Below are 23,252 nucleotides of genomic sequence, written 5' to 3'. Positions count from 1 at the left end.
TGTCACCCCGGCGAGACCATCAGCCGGACTGCAGCTAAGATGTTCTCCCCTTCTCCACCCTTCTTCGGACTCTTCCTATTCATCTTCTCTGTTGCATTTCTTTATTGGACTGCACGGGCTTCTGTATTCGCCTCCTTCAATGCACCACGCTATATGTTCATCGCGGGCCTTTGTTAGTAGTTGGGGAAGCCTCCAACCCCGCCTATTGTACACTCTACTGTCCCCTTCATTTACTGTCGCCTCCTCCTCGGGCTCGTAACGGCGTGTACCATTTCTTTTATTGTGATTAATGTACTTCGTGTCGGTTTCTTCTGTCTGTTTTGAATTTCCTGTGAATGTGAAGCAAATGCCCGTTGTTTTGAAACTGTTTTCCTGTGCCCCGTCTCGTGCCTCACGTCAGCGGCCAATCGGGCGTGGACCTATCGCTGGTTACCAGGTCCGAACCACATCCTATATTCGTATCCAGGGGGGAGTTGTTTGTTGCTCCTACCGTCCAAGGCATCGGCCACTAAATTACCTCGCGCAATTCTGTGACACATTCGAGGTAAGTTTTTTTTTTCTGACCTTCTGAATTTCGGAGGTCGGCCTAGAATCGACGCCAGCCTAGATTCGAGTAAATACGAGAATCAGTGAATTTTGTTTTAAAGTGACAAAAACAGAAACTGTGTGGGCACGTAACTTCGAGCCAGAAATTTCCTTTCCAGCACACACACCTTCATGTATCGGGGCTCCAGTTCCTCCCACAGCACACGTAGTGTCAGATGGATGGCCTCTCGTGCAGTCTCAAGGCCCACCCGGAAGTCTTTAGCGATGTCCATGATCGCATTGCCAGAGCTTATGTACCTGCACAATGCACAACAGTTGCACAAAACCACACACACACACAAGAAATCGTCGACACGCTGGAAGAGAGATGCAATTATTAAACTTTGATCATGCAAAAAGTTAACAAGACCACTGCAAAAAGCAAAGTAAGCGCTGAAGAAACTTCCTTGCGGCCACTCCCTGTGCTAAAACCTTGTTTTTGCCTAGCCCGATACCTTTAATGACAAATGAGTCCACTGCAGAGAATTAGTTCCCGGTGCTGCCGTGCAATTTATTAACTTCTGGCTCGCTGTTTCTGTGCCCTCACCGTGTGCGCAATCACAACCACTTTCGTAACACTTTTTTTGTACTGCAGCATTATAAGAGTTGTAGTCGCACCCTCTTTAGCATTGACGTCGGGCTCTGTTCATTCTTGTTAATGTCACTTCACGACACTTTTACATTTTTTTTATCTCATGGCAAGGTAAAATTTTGCTGATGCCATTACCAGGTAAAATGAACCAACACCTCAAAGTGGTCAAAGCCCTGCATACTCGTTATTTTCTGTATTGTTATGTTTGTTGCGGCTGTACCTCAAAAAGTAGGCCTGCAAAGGCTCTTTCGCCACAACAGCATCTACAAGACTGCCTGGTGCCCATCTTGATTAGCACGTAGCATGCGAGCTCATGCAGCTGGGTCTGTCTCTGGCTTTTGAGCACCTACTACACCTTTCCCTGTTGAGTTGCATAGAACGGAAGGCCCTCCATGTTCCATACGTTCATGGAGCTCGTCATTCAAGCAAAACCGAACCCAATGTGCTATGTATAGGGTGCAACATCTGAAAGCACGGCCATCTTCGCATGCATACCCCAAGGAAGCATACTTGGGCCAGCACTCTTCACTGTGTATATTGATACTGTCACTCATAATTATTGCTGCGTGCCAATCCTTTATTCTGATGACATGCTGCTTCAGCCCATCCACTACCCTGCTGAACTGTACGACACTGACCACCTGCTAACGCTGCCAAATAGTAGTCTGACATTCACTGGACGGTGTCATTCCCGTGATGCACCTGTGCTTACTCTAGGAGGTCGTGAACTTCCACGAGTGAGATCAACTGTTCTTGGTGTTAAACCAGACTCATGTCTGTTCTTTTGATTGCATGGTTCAACGCGCCCACAGCGCGCAGGCGATAAAGTGCGCAGTACTGGAACGCTCCGGATTAATTTTGACCACCTGGGGATCTTTACCGTGCGGCGAAATCCCACACACACGGGCATTTTTGCTTTTCGCCTCCATGTCTGTTCTTTACTACTCAGGTACACCGCACTGTTGCCAAATTTCAGCGTATGCTAGCGTATGCAACACCACTGGAATGCCACCAGTGGTGTTGCAACAGCTGTGCACTGCCCTTGTATGAGTACTCTCTGCCATCTGGTTGCTCCCCTCAGCCGCCCGTCAGGTTAGCCTCACTTAGTGTGCAATGTCAAGCTGCTTACACGCGTTACTCGCACAGCACGCTGAAAAGCCAGTGACACAAATACAAAGCCCAATACCGTGCTGCAATTTGCCTCCAAGTAATCCCTGTCGAGACTTCAGATCGCCACCACTCACCTGTTCCTGCCCACCAAACACTGGAATGCGAGCTGTGCCGTAATCACAACACACAGAACACTTTCAGCTCTTTTTGACTTCGATGGAGAGATAGAGTTCCTCGTGGCTCCCCTATGCACTGGGCAATAGCTTCCAGCAGACCTCACAACATTTCCCCTTGAAAACCACGACATGAAACCTGTTTCAAAGGCTGCACAGCACTTGAAGCAGTCACCTGATGCTTACTCGCTCACCAGTCAATTTATTTCTTTATTTATTTATTTATTGAATCTTCCTCACTACCTCAATCTTCACTGTGCAGCATTCTCTGCTATGCCTTCCACCTTCTCATCCTTTGTCTTTTCACTTTTCCCTTCTTTCTCTCTCTGTCTCACTCTTTCCTGGTTCTCCCAACTCGTGTGCACACTTCATGAGCAGGTAGGGTACGAAAGCCTCAATACTTTGTGCGCTTCTGCCTGCTTTGCCTCAAACACCCCTGAGAGCAAACTTCCTTCTGTGCAAATCAGCAACACAACTTATGCAGAGTACAACCAGCCGTAAAAAATAATGGTTACCAGCAATATATGTGAACCATATTTCCACTCGCTTCAAACGACTTATAAAACCTGCAATGCACGTGAAAACTGGTCAAATACAGGCGTGAAATACCGGCGACCCGGAGAGGGCGGCTGCTACAGCAGAAACAAGTCTATAGCCATATCAGGAAGCAGTCTTCATCACAGCGGTTGTTCCGCTAGAAAACTTACCTCAAGGTCATCGCCAAGCGCTCGCCGGAGGTGATGGGCTCCCGCACAGCATGCTGCTTTTCCAGCCGGCGGCCTACAAGGCCGTGGAGCTTATCAAAAAGCGCGGGTGTCATCCGGTAGAACTTAAAAAAGAGGTCAGTGTCCTGGTTCCTCATGACCTGGAACTGCATATTAAGGAGATTAGCTTAAAACTGCTTTCAACTTTGCACAGAGCGGAAGATGAGTGATGCTTACCAGAGTGTAATACTCGCTCTCCTTCTTTCTGTTCTGCCACGCAGCTCGCACCCACACCGACCTGCTGTTCAGTAGTTGCTCCTGCTTCAATATTAACATTCCCCTCATGTAGAGAAGCCTGCGTCTCCTTTCTTCCATATCGCGCACGATAGGTAGCGACCTACCGTAGCAGTACGTAGCAGACGTAGCAGACAACAAACTGCAGCCAGAAAAGCGCGCGTACTGCGGCTTCACAATTTCCGAGCAAATCACCCCGTTGTTTCGTACGCACAAATGAAAGCCTTCAACGTTTAAGTGCAAAATTACTTCAAACATTATTTTAATGAGCAAAACATATTCTAAAAGCTTTTTTTGTTACTTTGTAAGATATTTTGTTTTATAAATTTCATTTGCAGGTGGCGTAGGCTGGGCTTGTGAGGTCTGGCCACCATGAAAACGCGCCGCCCTGCAAACGCGCCGTGTTTTGCATGCGGGGTCTCGCGCGGCGGCAGGAACGCGAGCGTTTGTCGCGCGCGGCGTTTTCGCGTGGGAAAAACGCTCCATGCGGTTCACACTTTAGGGGAGGCAACGAACGTTTTCGAGAAATGATTATGGTAAAGAGCTTGAGCGAAGACAGCAAACAACATTGGTACTGAAATACAGGACGCGTGACGGCGAAAGGTTGTACAAAACTGTAGTTTCAGAATTTACAAGCCCCGATTTTCGGTTGGATAGCATTCATTGAACTGTAAAAAAATGGAGCCGTGCTACACAATAGAGCTGGCTTTTAGTTATCCTCAGTACGATAGGGCTTGGGCGCAACATGGTACCCAGATTAGTGGAGTGACACAAAAAAGAAAAAAGGCACAGTTGCAATCTTACTAAAAATAAACATGCCATTGTGGCTCAGTGGTGAGATCAGTGCTCTAGTCAGGATGAAGTTTTGTGCTTTGTTTATGCTCATGGCAGTTGCATTTGCCAGCAAAACCGTGTATCAATGGAAGGCATTACGGAGACGCGCGGAAGTGGGGGCTAAGAAGGCGTTGCTGGCCTACAGAGGGACCATGGGGTGAGTCTGAAGTTTTGCATTGATGTCCTAATGTGATGCCTTAAAAGCAATGCTACCTTGCCTATGAATGGGAATGGTAATTTCGGCCTGAATACACAGCTGCGTACGAGCAGGAGCACCATTTTTGTGCGTAAATAAATAAACTGTACCGCGGTGCGTTTTTGCTTTCCACCAAGGTGGAAGTGGCATTTTTTTCAACAATTGTTTTCCGGAAGTTGTACCCAGCCTTCCACTCCTTTTCAGACGCACGGGCGCCGGGCCAGGCAAAGCAGGCCGGATACTAAACCTGCTTGGAGTGGACGGAGGGGATATGGAGGCGCTCACGGAGCATTTTGATGGGGACGGCAGTCAGGTGTGACCGCAGTGCCAACTTCTAACTGCGACATTGATTTGACTGAACCCATTCTAGAGACAGAAACGTACATTCTTCTTAGCCGCAAGTCATACATAGCTGATGTAATTTGTGTATCTTGTGGAGATAATGCTGGCAATGGTGGATGATTTTGTCGCATGCGATCAGGATTCGGTGCGGGCCAGCGCTGCTGGTGCAGGACACCCACGGGTCTTCGTGTGGGACAGGCCAGCGGCATGGCAGGTGTGTAAACATTTCATTTCAATGTCATGCTCATTATTTTCAACATTGCTAGTGTTAAGCAGCCATGCGTAGATATTTGCTGGAAATGTACTTCGAATTTTTTGCAGCTTCAGCAACACCTAGGAGCCCGCCTGGCGTCCGCAGCCCTCCCCAGCAGAGCTCAGCGCTGTCGAGCCCTTCCCCGCAGAGGCCTCCCTTATCCGTTCTTCCCTTCCCTGCCCTCCCCTTCCTACTCCTCCCCCGCAGAGGACTCCCCCGCACACGCCTCCCCTGTCCAGCAGCCCAAGCCAGGCTGAGCCCTCCAGAGCGAGGCCGAGCCCTCCCTCCAGCAGCTGGACTCCTGAACCTCCTCCACCAGGGCTGGCCTCCTGCAGCCGTGCGAGTTGGTAGGGTACTTAGGCAACCCACAACGAGAACATGCACTCTTGGCTGAGATAGACTGGGTGCCATTGTGTAACAGACTCCACTTGCTAACAAAAACAAGTTATGTACATTCTTCGCTAAACACCTCTTGACAACCTGGAGGGACCCTGCAAGCCGTGTATCACGGCAGAACCTGGAGTTCCTCAAACGCATGTCTGCAGGCTACGCCCGCATTGTTAAGCTGGACGAGGAGAAGAAACAGGTTTGTATTCATTGCCTCACGCATGCTTATACAAGCATCTTTTATCATGTGACATTCCTTGTATTTGTGCATGCTTTCAATATGAATCCACAGTAGCCCTTCACAAACGTTTTTTCATCTTGACATCTGCACGCAGGAGGCAAAATAAAACACACAGTCCAACATAACTAGGTGGCCTCTGATTCAAATTAAACACAGCCTCACCGGTGCTGCTGCTGCCACATCACAATTGTTTCTTATAAGCTGTAATACTTGTAGGTTCTATAAAAAAAGTTGACGAATGCTGTGTAACTGAGTATAGGTGAAATGCTTGTTGTGTATGCACTGCTCTGCAGGAGACCGCACGCCACCACAGAGCTCTGGAGGAGGTGCTGGACGGCGACAGAAAAACGCCAGGCAGCTGCGCTGGAGACAATAGCTACCGGGTTGAACCGGCAGCTAGCAGCCATTGAGGCACAATGCACCTTATTGGAGGCCCTCTTAATAGTTGTACAGGAGCTATGTGCTGTATTGCCACTAATCATGTTGATTACTGTGGCCTTCGCTTGCTCCCACCGACCACCTCAGCAACCACCGCAGTAATGAGCGTGGCAACTCACAATACAGCACATGGCTTCCCCACCACCGCTAAACTTTTTTTCCTGTCCTGTTGTGATTTCTTTTACTTATTTTGACTCCAAGCCGAATGGCTTTCGTTGCCCCATTCCATTGCAACCACCTCAGTAATCACCATAACCACTGCTAATACTGCACACAGCTTCCCCACCACCACTGTAATGAACTTTTGTGTTTTACGCTGTGATGTCTTTCACATAATTTTGACTGTAAGCCTAGCGGATTTCGTTGGCCCATTCCATCCCAGTCTCTGTTCGCACTAGTCACGTAGTTAGTCTTTTGTTGGCACTTTCAAGCGCTGACTCCGTCCAAGCCGTGTGGCTTTTGTTGTTGCCTTACATTCCACTGTTCGTGGACACAAGTGAGATAGTGTCTTTCTTGTGATTTACAAGTAAATACTCCAAGCGGCGAGTGTCTTTTATTTCCCCGTTGAATTGCACTGTTTGTTTACGCAAGTGACATTGTGTCTTTTGTTGTCATTTACAAGCGTTGAGTAAATGTACTCTTTGTTTACACTAGTGTGGTAGTTATTGTCTTTTGTTGTCATTTACAAGCACTGACTCCAAGCCGTGCGGCTTTTGTTCTTGCATTCCATTCCACTGTTTGTTGACACCAGTGAGATAGTGTCATTTCTTGTCATTTACTAGTAATTACTCCAATCCGAGAGTGCCTTTTGTTGTGCCATGTCATTTCACTGTTTGTTTACACTCGTGACGTAGTCACTGTGTTTTGCCGTCGTATACCAGTGCTCACTCCAGCCTGGGAATGGCTTTTGTTTGTTTCGCCTCAATGCTACAATACTCAGTGCGGTTTTTGTAAATCTAGTCACTTACATTGATTTGCAGTGAAGCGGGTACATTTTTTATGGGTTCTTTATTGCTGGGACATTAAGGAATAATGCAGTAACTTTAGGACAACCAATGAAAATCCCATATAAGACCACATGGCAATTGTGAAAACGATTTAGAACAAGTGGACTTTATGCTAAGGGTAAACATGAACAGGAAATTTAGAGGAGAAAAATTTACCAAACGTGTGTCCTGCATACATGTCACTGAATGAGTCAATCTGTGAGCAACAGAACATCTTCAACTCCTACCCAGCTAGGCTTTCTGGTCAAGTGCGGTGAGGGGGGAAGACTGGCAAGTTACAGTCGGCACACCAAAAAAAACTGAAGCGCAATTAGCAGGGTGGTACTGCCTTGTACGACTGCGAGACATAAGATGCATATGCAGTAGCACATCGAGAAAACGTTTTGCGATTGCAAATTTGGCAAACAAACGTTAGCCTTAATTTTGTGCATTTCTGGACTGCCGTTACCTTTTTCATTCAGGACCTTGGGTACAGCATTGAGCCTGTCAGTCATCCTCTTATTGTGTTCAAGATTTTCCAAATCCATATTTGTAGAAATGCTGAGCACATTCTAAGCAACAGATTCACCATGATACAGTGATGTGCACAACTAATGTCTTGACATCGCAGTGCTGCACGGATCGTGTCACCGTGCTGTCGATGTCAATAGCACGCAGACATACCCGCATACAAGGCATTGTAAACTGCATTGATCCACAGTAACTACACCAAACAAGCTCACTGTGCAATGGTGGTGCTAGGGCATAATTTCACTCTTTGGACTGACAGTTTTCATGATTTTTGTGCAATCTACTATACACGTTTTTGTGATGCTAGCAGGAACGTTTTTTGGTGCTTTTTAAATACACATCTTGTGCCTCGCTGACTTCCCATAAAACGAAAGCAATGAACAGGATCAAACGAAAACGAAGTCTGCATTCATAAGGCGTCGGAGTACAAGAGGTCAGAGCCTATTTCAGGCCACACAAGCCATCAACAAACCTTCACAAACACAACGGAAATTTCTCGGTACTCTTCAGGAAACCACAGCACGCACACAAGACCAGAGGACCTCTCTACACAAAATGCTGTAGTGTCCGGCCTTCACCAAAACTGGACAAACCAAGAGAACGAATTTCTCGGCACCCTTCAGGTAACCACAGCACGCACACAACACCAGAGGACCTCTCTACACAAAATGCTGCACTGTAGGGCCTCCTGCTTTTTATTTCTTGAATCAAGACGCCACCACCAGTTCCGACATGGGCAACGGGATCTTATAAAGTGCTGCGCACTGACGCCTGCGCAAAACAATTGCAACAGCACAGGCCAAGAATCTACCACCACCGACTATAGCGGCAACGCCCCTGTCGACGGTATAAGAAGCAGACCAACGCTCCCGGGTCCATTTTGGCAGCACTTGCAGCCTGTCGGCAACAACTGAATTTATGGAATGTGTTTCGCAGGAGCTCAGGCTGCAGAACCAACCGTAGACCTATTGCTTTTTTATTTGTTCAATCAAGACGCCACAACCACTTCCGACGTGAGCAACGGGATCTTTCGAAATGCTGCGCATTGTCGCCTGCCCAAGACAATAAACCTGTTCGACTTTCCACTTCTGGCTGCCCGCTGGCAGCCAGAAGCAAGATCAGCTCATTCTTTTTTCTCGGGCGGCCCAAATCGTCACTTGCGGCAGCGCCAGTACGTCTTCGATTTTTTTCCGGCCGGCTACGTCTGGCTCCCTGCAAGCTAGCAGAGCCACCGGGCGTTTGTGGTGTTGCGGCGAGTGGGCACCAATCTGGCAGTTAGCAGACGACGCTGCTAGCAGACGACAAAAGCAGATCGGCACAGGCCAGTTTCAAAATAAAATTGCAACAAACATCTTTCGTTCGTTTGGATTTCACGATTGAAATTTGATTTACTAGATGGGAAACATAACTTGTGCGCACATTTCTATTCATATTTATCATCGCAACACCCCTCTTGTTTTTGTTTTGTACGGAAAGTGAGATGACCGATGATTCGCGCCTAAGCGGTCATTTGCAGTTCTTTTCCTTATAGACATGGAGGGCCTATCCAGCTCGTGGGTGAGGACGGCGCCGCAATTCTAGATGGAGGCGTGCCTGTGTTTATTACTTCAGGTAAGTGATTCTAAGTGAGAACATTTCTAGTCCTCGTAAAGGAATGAAAGTTTTCGTTTATTTTGTAGATGTTGTGCGCGTCCAAGCCGTGCCGGCTGCTCCTAAGAGGACGGTGTTACAGGCTGCGAATGAAGAACTTTGGAATGAGGCCCGCCTAAATGAATGCTCACGAAACGTCAGCTATGGGAGGCCCTTGCGGAAGAAGTTAACGACATTTTCCCAGATTGTATGACGCCTTCCCAAGTGGAAAATAAACGGCGCAACTTGCAGAGGCGATACAAAAAGCTCGCCAGTTGGAGCAATACGACGGGCAAGGAGGCGGAGGAGTGGACGTTCAAAGAGTGAGCACGATTTCCAAAACAGGTCAGTAGCAACTAGGTCAAGAATGTGTACATACATGCAGACGTATCAATTAGTGAAAATGCAATGCCTGTAATTACGCGCTTTGTGTCGGAAAGAAAACCGGTGCTATTGAACCTTGATTTCAAAATTAAATAGGCAACTGCTGACGAACATGGTAGTTCTCGCTTTCCTAAAAATCGTAGCATGCCCGCACAAGAGACGAAAGGGAATTAGTTTTTTTATAGGTTTGCTTTCACTTTTGTGAATTGATTTTGTTGTTTTTTTTTTGTATGCGTAACATTTCTAGGCTTACGTCTTGACCCTCAACTTCAGTTTCATCTTCATATCAACAACCTTAAAAAAACCACTGCATTTGGCATTCGTGCGCTCATTAAAGCCCGGCATTTCTTTTCCTCTTCCGCACTGCTAGCACTTTATTTCTCCTTAGTACAGTCACATTAACTATGGCATCATCGCGTGGGGAAGCACTTATCAATGTCACTTAAAATCGGTACAGCACATTCAGAACCAAGCGATACGTATTATTACCGCCAGCCATTTTAGTGCTGATGTTTCATTACTACGTAACCGGTAAGGTATCTTATTCATTGATCACTTATTTAAGTACAATCTTGCAATCATGTTATTTAACCTTTTGAACAATCAACTTCCTTTTCAGTTCATAGACGTTCATTCTCTACGTAATGTAAACCCCACAAGGTTTGCCTCCCGTAATAATTTTTTACTCCCGATTGTTCATACAAATTACGGGAAAAAAGTACCCACTTCCCTGCTATTCAATTCTGGAACAGCCTGCCTCTTACTGTAAAATGAATGTCATTACTTGTATTTAAAACAGCACTCAAGGTATTTCTTTTAGGGTGCAATTAGATGTATTCATTTTATTTTCACTGGTGTTTTTGCTCAAAATTTTTCCCGTGGTGTATAATAAAAAGAAGTGTACACATTCAATGTCCTTTACTGAATGGAGAGGATGTTTTGTAGTAGTTATTGGTTTGGTAATAGGTATTGCAAATCCACTTGATAGACTAGCCAAATTAACTTGTTGAAATCGCTAATGTTTCAAGTGTTGCATTTATTTCCGTAATTATTTAAAAATAACCATTTCTGTTCGCTGCGTTTACATGCTTCCTTAGTAATGAACTACCAAGGGTCCCGTTTCCGCATGATGGCTTTGGGACCGTCGTCTGTATATACGCATGTATGTATATTTTTTGTGAATTGAAAAAACCTTTGAATTGAATTGAATTGAATTCCGATGGTGTCACAGCAGCATGTGGAGGTCCTTTGAATCATAACCTGCCACCAGGACGTGTGACACCTACCACCATTTCCACGCAATCTTCTGCGCCGCTTCAAGGACTTTGAACGGCTGTTCACGCCGGGACTGCACTACTTCAAGCACTACATACAGTCAAGGTACACGCGTCAGTCACGCCCAAGCCACTGAAGTTGTGCAAATTTGCACTTGCATTAGATAAACCAGCACGCCAAAGCCACTGAAGTTGTTACATAAAGCAGTAGCTAAACAAATTGAAAAACGTCTCCAAGCTGATGCGATTGAGCGCATATCCTTGGGCGCCGATTTAATAGAAACTGCTATTATTTCGCTGCATTTGTAGAATCAACAACCACCATTGCACACACCTGTCACATGGGGATCCAGTCGCAACTGAGTAGCTCTTGTCAGCAGGCCAGAATATCGTCGCAACGCATCATCTACGACAAACCAATCCTGCACAGCCGGAGCCTGAATCCGTCGGAGCATGGTGACGCTGAGTATAGTCTGCGATTCCCATGCGTACAACGAAGACGCTCTGATGTGTGGATGTCCGTCAAATTGAATTCCACTTTCCAAGTGTCTCTCTTGGACGTGAGTGCGTCCGCCAGGAGCACCATTACTTCTTTTCCCAAGCTCACAGAGTCTACTACCACTTTTCGAATGCTGCTGTTACGGGTCAAAGAGGCGGTGAATATGGTCCAGCAGGCAAATTGTTTTTTTCTTGCGAAGAACACGGTCGCAACTTAACTCTTGCAAACGCAATTCTTTGATTGTTGTCGTCAACTCTACGTGGTCCGCAATAAAGTTGAACCGGGGTTTGTTGACATGCGATGTCATGATTAGACAGAGAGATGTTATATGGATGCACGACGACAGCTTAATGTTTAAAGCCCCGTTTGTACAGCAGCAAACATTCGAAAGCGCATCGGACTTCAAATCATCGGAGGAGGTGACATGCACCTGATTCGAGAGGGAATCAAGGTGCTCCATGCAATATTCCTTCCCGAATAATTTCACCCAAATGATATTTAGAAGGAAACTCACTATTGACTTCCACGATGCTTCCGTTTGAAGACAACGCCACGAAAAATGCGCTCCACGCGTGGTTTTTTTGTGTTTGTCCGTCTTGAAAACGTACGTTTTCTGACCGTTTCGTAGTGAAGTACTTCCGGTTAAGCAGTGGGCCTTTGATAACACCGTAACTGTTCTTGCAAAGGGATGTTAACCGACTAAAACTTTGTCAAACAATCTTTTATTTTTGTATTTAATTTAATGTATTTTGAAAATGTAAGCGCGAAGAGTTTTTTCTGTGACGAAGTTATGTTTTTCGTAGGGGGACGAATATCCAAAAATGGCAGCTGCAGCTAGCTGTTTCTTGTGACAATAAGTGGCAACGCTACGGCAAACCAAATGTTTTGCGCATGGAGCCGGTTTTGAGGTCGGTGAAAATGACCGTTCATTAATCCTATATGAAAAAACTAAGCAAACCCGTTAGTTAGCTCGAACCAATCCTTCAAGTCATTGATTGGGAAAGATAGCGCAACGAAAGTACGAACCAGAGATCTCGGCCCAGGAGAGACACTGATTAATTTTATGGAAGCTTATCCCTACATGGCAAAAGCGTCAGTGTCGCTGACGAATAATCTCACACCGGCTAAGAAGAGAAAGTTGTGGGCAGAACTCGCAGGGGTTCTAAACGAAGAAGCGCCGGCGATATAAACCTTTTCAGCCTGGCGAAGCCATTGGAGGCACTTTACCATCCGAGTGCGGAACGACGCCGTAGGCGCAGCTTTTTCTGCTAAAGTTAACACGGGTTGAAATGTGGGAGCAATGCACGATAACTCCGTATTTTATTTTCAGGGACAGCGGCAATGGTGCCCTCCCCGACGTCCGAGGAAGGATCTGCGCCTTGTTGAGGAAGGCTTCTGTCAACGGCTGCACTCACCCATTCAACACCGGCGAAGCTGTCTAGTGTTTGATGATGCGTGGTCTTCAACGCTTGTGCCTAACAATGCGTGTGTTACATAAAATGTATAAACCTTCTACACAGTCACCATAAAGACTACACACATTGGTACCTACGGGATGACACACACGCACATGATACAAACGTATGCAGAAACACATTAGGGGAGTCAACGAACGTTTTAGTGAAATAATTATGGTAAAGAGCTTCAGCGAAGACAGAAAACAACATTGGTGCTGAAATACAGGACGCGTGACGGCTGAAGGTTGTATAAAACTACTTTCAGAATTTACAACCCCCGATTTTCAGTTGGATAGCATTCATGGAACTGTAAAAAATGGAGCCGTGCTACACAATAGAGCTGGCTTTTTGTTATCCTCAGTACGATAGGGCTTGGGCGCAAAATGGAACCCAGATTAGTGGAGTGACAGAAAAAAGAAAAAAGGCACAGTTGCAATCTTACTAAAAATAAACATGCCATTGTGGCTCACTGGTGAGATCGGTGCTCTAGTCAGGATGAAGTTTCTGTGCTTTGTTTATGCTCATGGCAGTTGCATTTGCCAGCAAAACCGTGTACCAATGGAAGGCAGTACGGAGACGCGAGGAAGTGGAGGCTAAGAAGGCGTTGCTGGCCTACAGAGGGACCTTGGGGTGAGTCTGAAGTTTTGCATTGATGTCCTAATGTGATGCCTTAAAAGCAATGCTACCTTGCCTATGAATAGAAAGGGTATTTTCTTCCTGAATACACAGCTGCGTACGAGCAGCAACACCATTTTTGTGCGTAAATAAGTAAACTGTACCGCGGTCCGTTTTTGCTTTCCACCTAGGTGGAAGTGGCATTGTTTCCAACAATTGTTTTCCGGAAGTTGTACCCAGCCTTCCACTCCTTTTCAGACGCACGGGCGCCGGGCCGGGCAAAGCATGCCGGATAGTAACCCTGCTTGGAGTGGACGGAGAGGATATGGAGGCGCTCACCGAGCATTTTAATGGGGACGGCAGTAAGGTGTGACCGCAGTGCCAACTTCTAACTGCGATATTGATTTGACTGAACCCCTTCTAAAGACAGAAACGTACATTGTTCGTAGCCGCAAGTCATACATAGCTGGTGTAATTTGTGTATCTTGTGGAGATAATGTTGCTAATGGTGGATGATTTTGTCGCATGCGATCAGGATCCGGTGGGGGCCAGCGCTGCTGCTGCAGGACACCCACAGGTCCCTGTGTGGGACAGGCCAGGCACCAGTGGCATAGCAGGTGTGTAAACATTTCATTTCAATGTCATGCTCATTATTTTCAACATTGCTAGTGTTAAGGAGCCATGCGTAGATATTTGCTGGAAATGTACTTCGAATTTTGTGCAGCTTCAGCAACACCTAGGAGCCCGCCTGGCGTCCGCAGCCCTCCCGAGCAGAGCTCAGCGCTGTCGGGCCCTTCCCCACAGAGGCGTCCCCTTATCCGTCCTCCCCTGCACACGCCTCCCCTTTCTAGTTCTCCCCCGCAGAGGACTCCCCCTCACACGCCACCCTGCCCAGCAGCCCAAGCCAGGCTGAGCCCTCCCCAGCCAGGCCGAGCCCTCCAGCAGCTGGACTCCTGAACCTCCTCCACCAGGGCTGGCCTCCTGCAGCCGTGCGAGTGGGTACGGTACTTAGGCAACCCACAACGAGAACATGCACTCTTGGCTGAGATAGACTGGGTGCCATTGTGTAACAGACTTCACTTGCTAACAAAAACAAGTTATGTACATTCTACGCTAAGCACCTGTTGACAACCTGGAGGGACCCTGCAATCAGTGTTTCACGGCAGAACCTGGAGTTCCTAAAGCGCATGTCTGCAGGCTAAGCCCGCATTGTTAAGCTGGAGGAGGAGAAGAAACAGGTTTGTATTCAGTGCCTCACGCATGCCTATACAAGCATCTTTTATCATGTCACATTTCTTGTATTTGTGCATGCTTTCAATATGAATGCACAGTAGCCCTTCACAAACATTTTGTCATCTTGGCATCTGCACGCAGGAGGCAAAATAAAACAAACAGTCCAACATAACTAGGTGGCCTCTGATTGAAATTAAACACAGCCTCACCGGTGCTGCTGCTGCCACATCACAATTGTTTCTTGTAAGCTGTAATACTTGTAGGTTCTATAAAAAAGTTGAGGAATGCTGTGTAACAGAGCATAGGTGAAATGCTTGTTGTGTATGCACTGCTCTGCAGGAGACCGCACGCCACCACAGAGCTCTGGAGGAGGTGCTGGCCAGGCTTACGGCGACAGAAAAACGCCAGGCAGCTGCGCTGGAGACAATAGCTACCGGGTTGAACCGGCAGCTAGCAGCCATTGAGGCACAATGCACCTTATTGGAGGCCCTCTTAATAGTTGTACAGGAGCTATGTGCTGTATTGCCACTAATCATGTTGATTACTGTGGCCTTCGCTTGCTCCCACCGACCACCTTAGCAACCACCGCAGTAACGAGCGTGGCAACTCCCAATACAGCACATGGCTTCCCCACCACCGCTAAACTTTTTTTCCTGTTGTGATTTCTTTTACTTAATCTTGAATACAAGCCGAATGGCTTTCGTTGCCCCATTCCATTGCAACCACCTCAGTAATCACCATGACCACTGCTAATACTGCACACCGCTTCCCCACCACCACTGTAATGAACTTTTGTGTTTTACGCTGTGATGTCTTTCACATTAGCCTAGCGGATTTCATTGGCCCATTCCATCCCAGTCTCTGTTCGCACTAGTCAGGTAGTTAGTCTTTTGTTGGCACTTTCAAGCGCTGGCTCCAAGCCGTGTGGCTTTTCTTGTTGCCTTACATTCCACTGTTTGTGGACACAAGTGAGATAGTGTCTTTTTTGTGCTTTACAAGTAAATACTCCAAGCGGCGAGTGTCTTTTATTTCCCCGTTCCATTGCACTGTTTGTTTACGCAAGTGACATTGTGTCTTTTGTTGTCATTTACAAGCGTTGAGTAATTGCACTCTTTGTTTACACTAGTGTGGTAGTTATTGTCTTTTGTTGTCATTTACAAGCACTGACTCGAAGTCGTGTGGCTTTTGTTCTTACATTCCATTCCACTGTTTGTTGACACCAGTGAGATAGTCATTTCTTGTCATTTACTAGTAATTAGTCCAAGCCGAGAGTGCCTTTCGTTGCGCCATGTCATTTCACTGTTTGTTTACACTCGTGAGGTAGTCACTGTGTTTTGCCGTCGTATACAAGTGTTCACTCCAGCCTGGGAATGGCTTTTGTTTGTTTCGCCTCAATGCTACAATACTCAGTGCGGTTTTTGTGAATCTAGTCACTTACATTGATTTGCAGTGAAGCGGGTACATTTTTTATGGGTTCTTTATTGCTGGGACATTAAGGAATAATGCAGTAACTTTAGGACAACCAATGAAAATCCCATATAAGACCACATGCCAATTGTGAAAACGATTTAGAACAAGTGGAGTTTATGCAAAGGGTAAACATGAACAGGAAATTTAAAGGAGAAAAATTTACCCAACGTGTGTCCAGCATACATGTCACTGAATGAGTCAATCTGTGAGCAACAGAACATCTTCAACTCCTACCCAGCGATGCTTTTTGGTCAAGTGCGGTGAAGGGGGAAGACTGGCAAGTTAGAGTCGGCACACCAAAAAAAACTGAAGCGCATTTAGCAGGGTGGTACTGCCTTGTACGGCTGCGAGACATAAGATGCACATGCAGTAGCATATCGAGAAAACGTTTTGCGCTTGCAAATTTGGCAAACAAACGCTAGCCTTAATTTTGTGCATTTCTGGACTGCCGCTACCTTTTTCATTCAGGCCCTTGGGTACAGCATTGAGCCTGTCAGTCATCCTGTTATTGTGTTCAAGATTTGCCGAATCCATATTCGTAGAAATGCTGAGCACATTCTAAGCAACAGATTCACCATGATACAGTAATGTGCACAACTAATGTCTTGACACCGCAGTGCTGCACAGATCCTGTCACCGTGCTGTAGATGTCAATAGCACGCAGACATACCCGCATACAAGGCATTGTGAACTGCATTGATCCACAGTAACTACACCAAACAAGCTCACTGTGCAATGGTGGTGCTAGGGCATAATTTCACTCTTTGGACTGACAGTTTTCATGCATTCTGTGCATCTACTATACACGTTTTTATGATGCTAGCAGGAACTTTTTGTGGTGCTTTTTAAATACATATCTTGTGCCTCGCTGACTTCCCATCAAACAAAAGCAATACACAGGATCAAACGAAAACGATGTCTGCATTCATAAGGCGTCGGAGTACAAGAGGTCAGAGCCTATTTCAGACCACAAAAGCCGTCACCAAACCTTCACAAACACAAAGGAAATTTCTCGGTACTCTTCAGGAAACCACACCACGCACACAACACCAGAGGACCTCTCTACACAAAATGCTGCAGTGTCCGGCCTTCACAAAAACTGGACAAACCAAGAGAACGAATTTCTCGGCACCCTTAAGGTAACCACAGCACGCACACAACACCAGAGGACCTCTCTACACAAAATGCTGCAGTGTAGGGCCTCCTGCTTTTTAGACCTCCCGCTTTTTATTTCTTGAATCAAGACGCCACCACCAGTTCCGACATGGGCAACGGGATCTTATAAAATGCTGCGCACTGACGCCTGCGCAAAACAATTGCAGCAGCACAGGCCAACAATCTACCACCACCGACTATAGCGGCAACGCCCCCGTCGACGGTATAAGCAGACCGACGCTCCCGTGTCCATTTTGGCAGCACTGGCAGCCTGTCGGCAACAACTGAATTTCTGGACTGTGTTTCGCAGGAGCTGAGGCTGCAGAACCAACCGTAGACCTACTGCTTTTTTATTTGTTCAATCAAGACGCCACAACCACTTCCGACGTGAGCAACAGGATCTTGCGAAAAGCTGCGCATTGTTACCTGCGATGGACAATAAACCTGTTCGACTTTCCACTTCTGGCTGCCCGCGGGCTGCCAGAAGCAAGATCCGCTCCTTCTTTTTTTCTCGGGCGGCCCAAAACGTCACTTCCGGCGGCGCCAGTACGTCTTCGATTTTTTTCCGGCGGGCTACGTCTGGCTCCCTGCAAGCTAGCAGAGCCACCGCGCGTTTGTGGTGTGGCGGCGAGTGGGCACCAATCCGTCAGTTAGCAGACGCCGCTGCTAGCAGACGACAAAAGCAGATCGGCACAGGCCAGTTTCAAAATAAAATTGCAAACATCTTTCGTTCGTTGGGATTTGACGATTTTAATTTGATTTATTAGATGGGAAACATAACTTGTGCGCACATTTCTATTCATATTTATCATCGCAACACCCCTCTTGTTTTTGTTTTGTACGGAAAGTGAGATGACCGATGATTCGCGCCTAAGCGGTCATTTGCAGTTCTTTTCCTTATAGACATGGAGGGCCTATCCAGCTCGTGGGTGAGGACGGCGCCGCAATTCTAGATGGCGGCGTGCCTGTGTTTATTACTTGAGGTAAGTGATTCTTAGCGAGAACATTTGTAGTCCTCGTAAAGGAATGAAAGTTTTCGTTTATGGTGTAGATGGTGTGCGCGTCCAACCTGTGCCGGCTGCCCCTAAGAGGACGGTGTTAGAGTCCGCGAATGAAAAACTTTGGAATAAGGCCCGCCTAAATTAATGTTCACGAAACGTCAGCTATGGGAGGCCCTTGCGGAAGAAGTTAACGACGTTTTCCCAGGTTGTATGACGCCTTCCCAAGTGGAAAATAAACGGCGCAACTTGCAGAGGCGATACAAAAAGCTCGCCAGTTGGAGCAATACGACGGGCAAGGAGGCGGAGGAGTGGACGTTCAAAGAGTGCGCACGATTTCCAAAACCAGTCAATAGCAACTAGGTCAAGAATGTGTGCATACATGCAGACGTATCAATTAGTGAAAATGCAATGCCTGTAATTACGCCCTTTGTGTTGGAAAGAAAACCGGTGCTATTGAACCTTGATTTCAAATTAAATAGGCAACTGCTGGCGAACATGGTAGTTCCCGCTTTCCTCAAAATCGTAGCATGCCCGCACAAGACACGAAAGGGAATTAGTTTTAAATGCGAATGCATTTCTTATTCGGGTGTTGTCGTGCTCCGTCGGCGTGCGCCCGCAGGTGTTATCTCTCCGCGCTCCTCCTCGCCCCTAGCAACAGCTGTGGCGCGCCTAGCAACCGGAGCAGGTGGTAGCTCGGGCGGGAGTAGCGGAGGGCAAGGGGAGAGGAGGAGCGCGCTCGAGCGTGTGAGGGCGCTCGCATCGCGGAGCTCGGCGTTCCTGGCGTGGCTCAAGCACATGGAACACACCCCGCTGTATCGCGCCATCAACGTTCGGTTTGAGTGGAGTCGCCTCGACGACTTTGATGACGGCGAAACGGACGAAGGCGGAGAAGGAGAACCGAAGGACGATGACGGTGATATCGAAACGATTCCCGACGACTTTGATGTGAATGATCCTCTGCAGTTGGCGATTGCGCTCAACGCGGTCTCAAATACGATGTTCTTTAAAGAAAAGGGATTGAGGGGTGTGCAAAAAGAAGACGAAGGTGCGAGTACTCCTGTCAAAACGCGTGTGGTTCTGGCGGGTGCCACCGGAAGCGATGCCGTTTGTGACGAGGCCGAGACCGTTCGCAAGCTGGTGGATCAGTCGCACAGTCTTCACGTTGCTCCGGGTGAGAATCGCACTCCGATCGCGCTCTTCCTGGACGAGTACGCTCTCTCCGCTCGGAATCTATATAATGCACTGGAGCGCGCGCCTGGCGCCTTCATAGCGATGGAAGTCGGTGAAGTCGAATCCCTCGGGGCAACGATACCGCAAGCACGAAGTGTAACACAATGTAACCTGAGCATTACACCTCCCGCTGGCGGTGACGTCACTGCAGTTGCTTCAACGTCATCATCGCTTGGAGGAGAAGACAAGTCTGCGAAGCGAAGAGCGCGTAATGCCGAACGCATGCGCTTGAAGCGAGCTGCCGATGCGGAACTCCGTGCTCGGGAAGCCGCTGCGAAACGCCAACGACGAGCCGAAGATCCTGAAGTTCGTGCCAAGGACGCTGCCTTTCAACGTCAACGGCGAGCCGAGAATGCTGAAGTTCGTGCTCGAGAAGCACGGCGAGCCGCCAACCCTCGCGTGAAGCGGCGCGAGGCCGAGACCAAGCGCCAACGACGAGCGGCCGATCTCGCCGGCGCTCGCGAGCGGGGGCGCGCTGCTCGCGCGGCGACTCGCTCTCGGGAGTTTGCTCGGCCGGACGCCCGTTTCAGGCGTGACTTCGAGGCCCACAGCTTTGGACACAGCTGCAAGGTGTGATCGGTTGTGGTTCGACAACAATCTGAGCGTGATCGGGAATACCAGGAAGGAGTCGAGTCGTTTGAACGCGCTTCGGGTTCTTTGGAACGAGTTTGGAAGAGGAGGTGCCGGTGGTGACGCCATCATCGCGGTCTCTGATGATAATCCTCGTCTGGCGCCGTTCAAGTCGTACCTGGTTTGTGCCTCGTGCCGCGAGTCTCTGGTCAGCGGGCGTGTTCCCTGGGTGAGCGTGAGTTTAGGCTACCGTTACCCTCCTCGTCCGGCGCACCTTCACGATCTGAACGCGGTCGAAGAGCGGCTCATCTCGCCTCGACTCCCCTTCATGAGCACCAGGCGCCTGACTCGAGGGAACGGCCAGTTTGGAATCAAGGGACAGGTGGTGAACGTGCCCATCGACGTTCCGAGCGTTGTGGAGTGTCTTCCTCGCATGGTACCCGAGGACCTTGCGTTCGAAGTTCACATCAAGCGGAGGCTGCTGAGTCCGGCAACGTACAAGCGTGGGTTGGTCAAGCGCGGCAACATCCTGGCTTGGCTCAAGCACCTGGAACACACCCCGCTGTATCGCGCCATCAACGTTCGGTTTGAGTGGAGTCGCCTCGAACACTTTGATGACGGCGAAACGGACGAAGGCGGAGAAGGAGAACCGAAGGACGATGACGGTGATATCGAAACGATTCCCGACGACTTTGATGTGAATGATCCTCTGCAGTTGGCGATTGCGCTCAACGCGGTCTCAAAGACGATGTTCTTTAACGAAGAGGGATTGAGGGGTGTGCAAAGAGAAGAAGAAGATGCGAGTACTCCTGTCAAAACGCGTGTGGTTCTGGCGGGTGCCACCGGAAGCGATGCCGTTTGTGAAGAGGCCGAGACCGTTCGCAAGCTGGTAGATCAGTCGCACAGTCTTCACGTTGCTCCGGGTGAGAATCGCACTCCGATCGCGCTCTTCCTGGACGAGTACGCCGAAGAGTTCGCGTTTCCCACCATCTACCTCGGGATGCCACGCTACATCACCGGTCTTCGACCCACGCCGTTTCTCAAGGCTAGCAGCGAGATCAGGCGGACCGAACGGCGCGGCGCGACTCCGGAACACGTTCTGTACATGGCCGCGAAGGTGATGCGTTACAACGTTGCCGAAACGGCCATGACGTTCCGTACCAACGCGGCCACCGACTCGATCACGCGCGAACAGCTCGAGAAGGGCGGTAAGCGGTTCCTCGACGAGATGCTGGACAGAGACCTCGGGTTCCTGCGCGGCGTTCCCAACACGGTGCAGTACTGGCAGGATCGCCGCAAGGACCTCTTCGCCATGATCAGACAGCTGGGCAAGCCGCACGCGTTCCTGACTATGTCCGCGTCCGAAGTGCACTGGGAGCGCCTGCTCGAGACTCTGGAGCGGCTGCGAGTCGGACCCGCAGGGAGGGCGCGTGTGATTGCCGAGATGATGGCCTGGGAACGGGTGGAGCTCGTCAACAACGATCCCGTGACGTGTGCCATCTACACCAACCGCATCTTCGATGTGATCATGAACGTGCTCAATGACAAGCGCTGCTCTCCGTTCAAGCCGTACGTTGTGCGAGACTACTTCAAGCGCGTCGAGTTTCAGCAGCGCGCACGTGCACGTCATCCTGGGGCTGGAAAACGCGCCCAACGACGAGGAGCTCAGCGGAGTCGAAGCGGCCATGCCCAAGACGCTGGAGATGGTGGATGCGCTCCTGACGCTCGACACCTCTGTGCTCAAACGCCCGCGCACGCAGACGCACCAGCACACGCACACGTGTTACAAGCGCGGGCGAACAAAGTGTCGGTTCGGCGCCCCATTCATGCCGAGCGCGTCCACCGAGATTCTGGTGCCGTTTCCTCCGATCGCGGACGCTGCTGCGGGTGAAGACGCCACGACCATTCGAGAACGGTAACGCCGAAAAGACCTCAAGGCAAAGTACGAAGAGATGCACGAGGCGCTGGAGCGCGGCGGAGACTTTGAGAGCCTGGATGACTTCCTGCGTACCTTCGACGTTCGCTCCGAGGAACAGTGCATGGACGTACTGCGTGCGGGCGTCTCTCGGCCGTGCGTACTGCATCGGAGGACGCCGGCCGAAAAGTTCGTCAACGCCTTCAACCCCTGGATAGGCCGAGTACTCGATTCCAACATGGACTTGCAGATCATACTGGATCACTACGCGTGTGCCTCGTACGTTGTGGACTACGTCAACAAGGCCGATCGCGGCATGTCCAATCTCAAACGCGCCGTGTCGGACATCCTCAAGGAGAATCCCAACGACGACTACGAGGCCGTGATTCGCAAGCTCCGAGTGGACATGCTCAAGGGAGTGGAGATGTCCGCGCAGGAAGCTGCCTGGTTCCTGCTCACACAGGAAATGTCTCACAAGAGCAGGGATGTCATGTACATTCCCACGTGCTTCCCCAAAGATAGGGTGCGCGTGCGCAAGACGCGGGAAGAGATGGACAAGATTCCCGCCGCGTCCACCGACGTGCGGAAGCTCAACATCGTGCAAAAGTACGAGGCCAGGCAGCAGCCCGATGAGCTTGACGATGTGTGTCTCGCCGACTTCGCCAGCAGGTGCAGGATGGGCCAGGGCGGTCTGTACGTGCTCCGAGAGAGGCCGGTGGTGATACGTTACCGCAACTACAGTCCCAGTGACCATGTCGCCTCGTACATGCGCGAGCAGGTCTTGCTGTATGTGCCCTTTTGGAGCGAGGCGATTGACGTTCTGGACGGCAACAAGTACGTGAAGCTGTACGAAGATAACGGGGAACTGATCGAGCGCAAGCGCAAAGAGTACAACCCGGCAAACGATGACGTTGTGGTTGGGGAGCTGGTCGGGCAGTACTATGCCAAAATGCTGCGCATGCGGCAGGAACAAGACGACCAATCGGAGAACGGTGACGTAAATGGGGCGGTGACGGCCGTCTCAAAGCAACAACAACAACTGGATGAGCAGCTGGGGGTTGACGCCGATGTTCTGCCGAGCGACCGCTTGCTCCGCTTGATAAAGGAGACTGTCACGCCGTGTGCCGCAGTGCGCAAGCGACAGGGCGTCATGG

At 49.1% G+C, this 23,252-nt stretch overlaps 1 protein-coding gene across 1 annotated transcript; it reads left to right on the top strand.

Moving 5' to 3' along the window:
- The first annotated feature begins 4,444 nt into the window (after positions 1-4,444).
- On the top strand, positions 4,445-22,102 carry LOC144175598 (uncharacterized). The gene is made up of 8 exons (XM_077704660.1): positions 4,445-4,449; positions 4,693-4,801; positions 5,291-5,422; positions 5,598-5,669; positions 14,376-14,519; positions 19,882-19,993; positions 20,144-21,819; positions 21,944-22,102. The coding sequence occupies exons 1-8, from the start codon at positions 4,445-4,447 to the stop codon at positions 22,100-22,102; spliced, it is 2,409 nt and encodes an 802-aa protein (XP_077560786.1).
- Positions 22,103-23,252: the final 1,150 nt, after the last annotated feature.

This window comes from Haemaphysalis longicornis, unplaced genomic scaffold, assembly GCF_048455015.1.
Source record: "Haemaphysalis longicornis isolate Haplotype H1 unplaced genomic scaffold, Haemaphysalis longicornis Haplotype H1 scaffold_3, whole genome shotgun sequence".
Taxonomy (NCBI): domain Eukaryota; kingdom Metazoa; phylum Arthropoda; class Arachnida; order Ixodida; family Ixodidae; genus Haemaphysalis; species Haemaphysalis longicornis.
Note: the sequence above shows the minus strand (reverse complement) of the source record. Positions and strands in the feature narration are given on the sequence as shown.

Coding starts and splice junctions, on each gene's coding strand:
- LOC144175598 (XM_077704660.1), top strand. Junction 4,802..5,290: donor TTGATGGGGACGGCAGTCAG/GTGTGACCGCAG, acceptor CCTCCCCCGCAG/AGGACTCCCCCGCACACGCC. Junction 14,520..19,881: donor GGCCTCCTGCAGCCGTGCGA/GTGGGTACGGTA, acceptor GTGCTCGGGAAG/CCGCTGCGAAACGCCAACGA.